Source organism: Octopus sinensis, linkage group LG10 (assembly GCF_006345805.1).
Source record: "Octopus sinensis linkage group LG10, ASM634580v1, whole genome shotgun sequence".
Lineage (NCBI taxonomy): Eukaryota > Metazoa > Mollusca > Cephalopoda > Octopoda > Octopodidae > Octopus > Octopus sinensis.
The window spans coordinates 84,146,543-84,154,958 of NC_043006.1; the positions used below are offsets into that span (position 1 = coordinate 84,146,543).

At 36.9% G+C, this 8,416-nt stretch overlaps 1 protein-coding gene across 3 annotated transcripts in view; it reads left to right on the forward strand.

Moving 5' to 3' along the window:
• LOC115216587 (GTPase-activating protein skywalker-like) overlaps nucleotides 1-4,191 on the forward strand; it is a 95,150-nt gene extending 90,959 nt beyond the window's left edge. For all 3 annotated transcript variants that reach the window (XM_036506875.1, XM_036506876.1, XM_029786054.2), the window contains 2 exons: nucleotides 2,287-3,291; nucleotides 3,334-4,191. In XM_036506875.1, coding sequence (XP_036362768.1) covers nucleotides 2,287-2,422 — 136 coding nt within the window. In that variant the 3' untranslated portion in view covers nucleotides 2,423-3,291; nucleotides 3,334-4,191. The remainder of the gene's footprint in view (nucleotides 1-2,286; nucleotides 3,292-3,333) is intronic.
• Nucleotides 4,192-8,416: the final 4,225 nt, after the last annotated feature.

Below are 8,416 nucleotides of genomic sequence, written 5' to 3' on the forward strand. Positions count from 1 at the left end.
CAACTGGAAACAGCTGTAAGCTAAGAGAATTGTTTATTCTTTTGACATCTGTTCTTATATCATCATCATCATCATTTAACTTACATGCATGCGTGGGTAGAATGGTTGTCAGGAGCCAGCCAGGTAGAAAACTACCCTAGCCTACTGTGTCAGTTTTGGCAAGGTTTTTACAGCTGGATGCCCTTCCTAACACCAACCACTCTGCAGGGTTGACTTTGGTGCTTTTTACATGGCACTAGCACAAGCGAAGTTAATTTTGACATGATTTTTACAGCTGGATGCCCTTCCAAATGCCAACCTCTTTACAGTGTGGACAGGTGCTTTTTACAGCACTGGCAGGGTCACCAAGTAACTTGAAAGACAAGGAATCATGAGAGGGACACAATTGTAAGGTTGCATTTGAAGAGGGGAACTTGTGACGGGGGCAGAAACAGGTGTCTTGCTATAATGGGCGGGGCATTGGAGGTGTATACACACACACTTTCTGTGAATTTTATAACAAAGAACTTTAATAAGAAATTTCATCAAAATAGCATGAATCCTTTTCAGACTCTTTCACATAATGGGAGACATGAAATTCTAAACAAAATTCGTTATATGTGCCCCCCACTTCTATCTCTATAAAATATCTGTCTATAGAATTTCATCCGGTTACACTTAACTTACTGGGAAGTAACTGCTTGTTTCTACTTCATGCTCCATTTTTTTTTTACTAAATATCTGGCATCGCCTTAGTGGCATTTGTGCAAGTGCTAGTAGGGTGCTAATCCGAGTGTGATCGTTGCCAGAGCAGCCAACTGGCTTCTGTACCCGTGGCACATAAAAGGGCACCATTTGAGTGTGATCATTACCAACATCGCCTTACTGGCACCTCTGCTGGTGGCATGTGTAAAAAGATTCGAGCGAGGTCATTGCCAGTACCGCCTGACTGGCGCCTGTGCCGGTGGCACGTAAAAAGCACCCACTACACTCTCTGAGTGGTTGGCATTAGAAAGGGCATCCAGCTGTAGACACTCTGCCAAATCAAGATTGGAGCCTGGTACAGTCATCTGGTTCGCCAGCCCTCAGTCAAAATCGTCCAACCCATGCTAAAATGGAAAGCGGACGTTAAACGATGATGATGATGATGATGAATTGCCTCAGTTTTAACAATGTTAAGACACTGCTTCATTTAAAGTACTGTGTCTCAGTAATTATTTGGCTCTTTTGCACAGTATTTCTTTAAATAACTAGATTGTAGTATGCACTGACATAAGTGGTACTCTGTCTGTCACAGCAACGAGTATTCCAGTTGATCTGATCAGTGGAACAGCCTGTTTGTGAAATTAACGTGCAAGGGGTTGGTTGAATACTCCACAGATTTAGTTCTCGGGGAGATTCAGCATGACACAGAATGTGACAAGGCTGGTCCTTTGAAATACAGGTACAACTCATTTCTGCTAGCTGAATGGACTGGAATAATGTGAAATAAAGTGTCTTGCTGAAGGACACAACACACCACTATGAATCGAACTCTCAACCTTACAATTGTGAGCCAAATACCTTAACCATTAAGCCATCTGTTTTCACTGACATAGCCATCGTAGAGCTAATGAACCTGTTGCTTAATGATATATTTACATCAGTGTAATCTTAATCTCTTCCTCCCTCCCTAAAGAAGTCTTATATAAGTAGGGGTTTTTTTTTTGCTACTAGAACCCTTCATTAACTGGAATTTTTTATGTCGACTATTGTTATAAACAGTTCAACTGAAAGAACGTGAGATGACCCCCACTTAGGGCAAGCCGGACGAAATGCGTAGCCGTATTTCGTCTGCCATTACGTTCTGAGTTCAAATTCCGCCGAGGACGACTTTGCTTCCTCATCCTTTCGGGGTCGATAAATTAAGTACCAGTTACGCAGTGGGGTCGATATAATCGACTTAATCCGTTTGTCTGTCCCCTCTGTGTTTAGCCCCTTGTGGGTAATAAAGAAATAGGTTATTAGATGTTTATGTTCTCTATAGTGATTCATTTTTCAAATTAACTTTAAAGCAGCGCTTTAGAATTAAATATTAGATGTCGCAAATTAATTTTATCAAAAGGATTGATGTTACTATTATTTTGAGTCTTTTTTTTTTTTAATAGTTTTATCCTCATAAAATATCTTACAGAAACAACTTTTTTTGTCAATCCAAGGGAAATAACCGGAGATACTAGTTGAAGGGGAAGTAATCTCGTTAAGTTCTGCAATTTAATATTTTATGATTTAATTCGGTGACGTTTATTTTTTTTGCTTTATTTTCAGAGGAGGTACTGCCATTATGCTTGACGAGAACCTACTTCGCTGTCGTACAGAAGAAACCGAAACGTTTGGCAATCCACCTTTATGCTCTAGCAAAGATTTTGAATGTAAAGTAGTTGAGATATTTGGCTTCGAGTGAACCTAATTGCTGGTATTTCTGTGAAAGGTGTTCGAACTGTAGAAAAGAAAAGAAAAAAAAACCTATGTATTGTAGTTTACCTTGGAATAAGTTACCGTTGGAATAAGTATGTCACGTACGGAACTATGAAAATGAGGGAGAGAAAAAGTAAAGAACATTCTTTCGCTTTAAGGAATTATTTATATATATATATTGTTTTTAACAATCCATAAAACTCGTTTCAAAATGTATTAATTGGTCTGAAAGTTTGATTTGTGAGTGACGATTCCCTTAAAGGTTTTTTTTTTTTGTTTTTTTTTAGAATTCAATGAATCCAATTTAATTGATTTGATATTCTTCTCAACTGTCTGTGATGTTACCTCCTCTTTACACTATAACAATGAGAACCCCTCTCACCTCCCATCCGTGATGTGTTCGCATTTTAGATGTGCTTATTGTGCAATTATTTATTATTTTAATTTTTTTTTTAACCCTACTTTCTAATTGAATGAAACTTGAATTTGGAAGTAACACACATACAACCAGCCCTATTTTTGAAATTTATGGATTTTTTTTTTTAACAAGTAATATTATATTCACCTTTCTTACTTCATGGTTTTATCTTAATTTATCCTCAATGTTTTATCTTTTTTTTTTTTTTTTTGTCAAAAAATAATTTTATCCTCATTGACTCCCTGCTTACCATTTCTCCTAATATACAACTGTTAGGAATTGCTTTTAGTTTTTGTTATTGTTCCTCTAAATTCTAAGAATAAATATTTGTAAGAGGAAAACAAAACATCCTAGCTTCATTTTTTTTTAATACAAATGTTAGCATTAATTTATAAGTATTATTAGTACATTACAATACCAATAGAACGAGAAGTGAGGTTTGCTGTGTGACATTCTGTTTCCGTGTATGGAAAAGTGAGGTTAGCTGTGTGTGACAGTGACAAAGTGAAGCTGCTTTCTGAAATTCTATGGTCAATGTGAAAAACAAAAATCAAAAGAGTTCTACTGCTGGTTTCTAGAAATCTTCAGACTTTCATTCTCTTAATGTAGTATTTACATAGAATTTCTGTCTGAGGGTTAGCAAAAATCTAGTGGCAGATACCCATTTCAAAGACTGAAACTTCCTTGGATATTTTAGATTCATATTACTTGTTTTGTTGGCATTAGTTTTGTTTTTACATGCTAGTTGGAGTTGGTTCAGAGCCTGGGTAGAAAATGGTAGCTAAATAGTGTTTTTGATTCAGGCATATTTATATTCTCAACTGCAGGCATTGCATTGCTTCTTGACTCTACATTACCCATCTAAGAATTCAGTGTTTTTACAATTTAAAAAAAATAAAGTAAGAAAGCAGTGGATGATAATTTTGGATGACTTAATACATTTTATGGTATTTTATTATTTTAATTTTGTATTTTTTTATATTTGCAATTGTTGAACATTAGCATCATTGGTTACTGGTTTCCAGCAGGTTAATTAATCACTGGTTCACAGCATTTGTGACTGGGGGTGACAAGGGAGTGTTTGTAACTCAATGCAGAATATTGCCAAGGTATATGCACACAAACGTCTTCTGCACAGTATTTGTTAGTCAAATCTCATTCACATATTATTGGTCAGACTGAGCCGATTGTTGAAGATATTGCCCTCGTATGCAGCACACATTGGGGCCCGTATCCAGAACCACATGGCTGCGAAATTCTCTTAACTATGCAGTCTTACCTGTAGACCCCATTCATTTCAAATCCCACTGAAATTGACTTTGAGGAGGTGGAAGACAGAAAAATAAAATGTGTTAGTAAAGTTTTAGGCTACTTTAATCAACTATACCCTCACCACTATCACCAAACAAATTACTTAGTGGCATTCCTTTCATCCTTTCAGGGTCAATAAAATGAGTTCCAGTTAAGCACTGGGGTCAATGTAATCGACTGGTCCCCTCCACCAAAATATCAGATTTTTTTGTTTATAGTAGAAAAAAATTATTATTAAAGTGGTGTCATGGTAATGGAATTGTTAGCATGCTGGACAAAATGCTTAACAGCATTTGAACATTGTGTTCAAGTTCCACTGGGTCAATTTTGTCTTTCATTCTTTTGAGGTCATGACTTCTCTCTTCCCTCAAAAACTGCTGCTCTTGTCTCAAAATTTGAAGCCATTATTATTATTAAAACATGGTTGTATATCAGATAGAATAAGTAATGATTAGGCAGAATTAATAGTTCATCTGACAAAATGAATGATAGCTGGCTGAATTGTTGGTGTATGAGAAAAATGCATTTTGGGGATTTAGTAAAATGTTCCAAGTTCCTGATGTTGACTTTACCTTTCATATTTCTGGCATCAATATTATATATATACCACTCACATACTGGGGTGTGATTTTATTCTTTACCTCCCCCAAATTAGTGATCTCCATTAGGAATAATTTTTACCCCTCACCTGAACAAGATTGACAGAATCAGTTGAGCTTGGTCAAAATATCAGGCCATCTTTGTTTTCTGCTCTTTACATCCCAAGTCCCCCTACACTGCCAAAGTCAATTTTGCCTTTCATTCTACAGAAGTCGGTAAAATAAAGTGCCAGTTAAGTACAGGAAAGGCAGATTGTGAGGTTGATTTAATTGTCTGTCCTCCCCTACTAGATTTCTAGCCTTGTGCCTACATTAAATGTGATTAAGTCAGTTTTTTTCTTTTTTGTGTTTTAAGTTCAAGTCCCACCGAGGTCAATCTTTTTGTTCCTTCCATAGTCAATGAAATAAAGATAAGTACTGAGATTAATACAATAGACCATTCCCTGTCAGCCTTTTGTTTATGTAGGAAATCATCATCATCATTATTATTAAGTTAAGATGGCAGAATCATTAGTATGCCAGGCAAAATCCTTAGCGGCATTTCGTCTGTATCTACATTCTGAGTTCAAATTCCGCTGAGGTTAACTTTGCTTTTCATCCCTTCAGAATCAATAAAATATGTATCAGTTGATCACTGGGGTTGATTTAATCAACTTAGCCCCTTCCCCTGAAATTGCTGGCCTTGTGCCAAAATTTGAAACCCATTATTATTATTATTAAAGTGGCTGCTGGCAGGTTTGTTAGCACACTGGACAAATGTTTGGCGGCATTTCATCTGTCTTTTGTATTTTGTGTTTTAAGGTGGTGAGCTGGCAGAATCATTAGCATGCCAGGCAAAATAGTTAGCAATATTTTGTCTGCCTTTATGTTCTGAGTTCAAATTCCACTGTGGTTGAGTTTACCTTTCATCCTTTTGGGGTCGACAAAATAAGAATCAGCTGAGCATTAGGGTCAACGTAATCAACTTGTCCCCTCTCATGAAATTGATGGCATTGTGCCCAAATTTGAAACCAATATTTATTATTGGCAAGCTGTCAGACAAAACGTTTAGCTGCATTTCTTCTGGTTCTTCACAATCAATTCAAATTCTGCCTAGGTTAGCTTTGCCTTCCATCTTTTTGGTGTCAGTAAAATAATTCCCTTAAATTGCTGGCCTTGTACATCATCATCATTGTTTAACATCCCTTTTCCATGCTAGCATGGGTTGGACAGTTCGACCAGGGTCTGAGAAGCCAGGTGGCTGCACCAGGCTCCAGTCTGATCTGGCAGTGTTTCTACAGCTGGATGCCCTTCTTAACGCCAATCACTCCGAGAGTGTAGTGGGTGCTTTTTTACATGCCACCGGCACAGGTGCCGGGGGAGGCTGGCAACGGCCATGATCGGTTGGTGCTTTTTACGTACCACCGGCACGGAAGCCAGTCAAGGCGGCAAAATTGCTACACCTATTATAGAGGACGTTAGATAGGCTGAATTCTTACAATGTCAAACAAAATGCTTTGCAGCTCTTCACCTCCTGAAATCAAACTCCACTGATGTCAGCTTTGCTTTTCATGGCGTTGGCTGCCCTAGAAATAATTTGTTTATTATTTATAGTATTTCGAATTGTTTTTATTTATTAAGATAAAATTTTGATTTAATAGCAAGGCCAGATGTTATGATTAATCATTATCTTATCATCATCACTATTATCTTAACTTCGCTATAACATGCAAGCATGGGTTGGATAGGTTTTTTTTTTTTTTACCAAGTACTGTTTTATGGCAGGATGCCCTTCCTGTGGCAACCCTTCAAAAAGAAAATTACCTTCTGGAAGATTTTATTTGTATATCTTTATTTTCCTCTTTGTAACTTAGGTTATTGCTAAAGACCGTTTATGCTTTAAATAGCACTCTATCAATATAATGTGGGTGTGTGTGTGTGTTTATGTTCTCTGTGACCTACACAATTGTAGATTCCAAGCAAATTAGATTCAGGCTATGATACAAATCGTCTTCAGAGGATCCCTTTGAATTTACAGGGATACACATGGGATTTTAAATGCTAGTCATTTGACATCCAATTTAAGTCTAAGTCTCAACATACATATATATATATGTGTATGTGTGTGTGTGTGTACAGACATGGCTGTGTAGTTAAGACCACATGGTTGAGCAGCAAGCCCTCTTAAGTTCAGTCCTACTGCATGACACCTTGGGCAGGTGTTTTCTGCTATAGCCACAAGCCGACCAGTACCTTGGTAGTGGATTCGGTAGCTGTATGTGTGTGTGCATGTGCATGCATGTCTGCACCTTGTATAGATATGTGATGGCTGTAAATGAGCATCTCCATCATACAATGTCGTTAGTTCCCAGTCTTCTGTTGAAAACATGTCTGGCCATGGGAAAATATTACCTTGCTCGGAATCAGGTGGGGGTTAGTGACAAGGGTGTCTAGTCATGGAAAATCTGCTTCAAATTCCATCTGATCCATGCTAGCATAGAAAAGTAGATGTTAAAACAATGATGATGAAATTTTTATTTGAATATACAGAATTGACAAGATGAATAATGGCTGCTGTCATATTGTCATATAGAGACTGATTTTATATAATTATAAAGGTTTCTAACGTAAGCAAATCATCTAGATTTGGGGTAAGGGTGCAGTGGATTCTGTCTGACCCCTGAAGGATGACTGACAAAGTTGGCCATGGTGGGATTAGAATGTGAAGGTCTGACTATGCCTTGAGACTCTTTGTGCAATACTTAAATTGATGCTGTAATGACAATAGTTATTTGGTCCTTTATTTTTATCTACCTCAGAAAGATGAAAATCTGATAATGATAATAATCCTTTCTATTACAGGCAGGTCTGAAATTTTGGGAGGGAGCACTAGTCAATTTCATTGACCCCAGTGTTTGATTGGCATTTATTTTCATCAACCCCAAAAGGATGAAAGGCAAAGTTAACCTCAGTGATATTTGAATAATTCAAGATAATAATAATGTTTTCTAATTTTTGCACAAGGCCAGCAGTTTTAGGGGAGGGTCTAAATCTCTTACATTTCCTTCAGTACTCGACTGATACTTATTTCATCGACCCTGAAAGGTTGAAAGGCAAGGTCAGCCTCAACAGAATTTGAACCCAGAATGTAAAGAGATGGAACAAATGCCACTAAACATTTTGTCTGATTCCTGATCCTGCCAGCTTACCACCTTAATAATAAATGGTGTCTCTGTTTATATATCCATCCATGTATGGGCATATCTAGCTACTTCCAAGTATGTTAGTCTAGGTCTCACATAGCAATAATAAGTATGGGTTTGAGGTACATTTTTGTCAAATCTGCTTAGTTTTCTTTCAGAGTAGTATGAATACTGTCAACATGCTTTGACATTTTAAAAAATGAATTAAAGCAGAAAACTAAAATAAAAGATATATATCACTAGCCACTACATTCTTTATTTTCTCTCCTTGTTTCTTTCTGTAGAAGAATGTAGGCTCGGAACGTTAGACTTTTTCACTTCTCGAGTGTTGTTTGTTGTCTACTCCACCTGTCTTTGTCTTTTTTTGTGAATTCTCCCTAATATATATATATATATATATATAAGTTTGGTGTCTGGCTTCAAAATATGGTTATGTGGTTACATGGTAACTTTTGTCTAATTTGATGTTC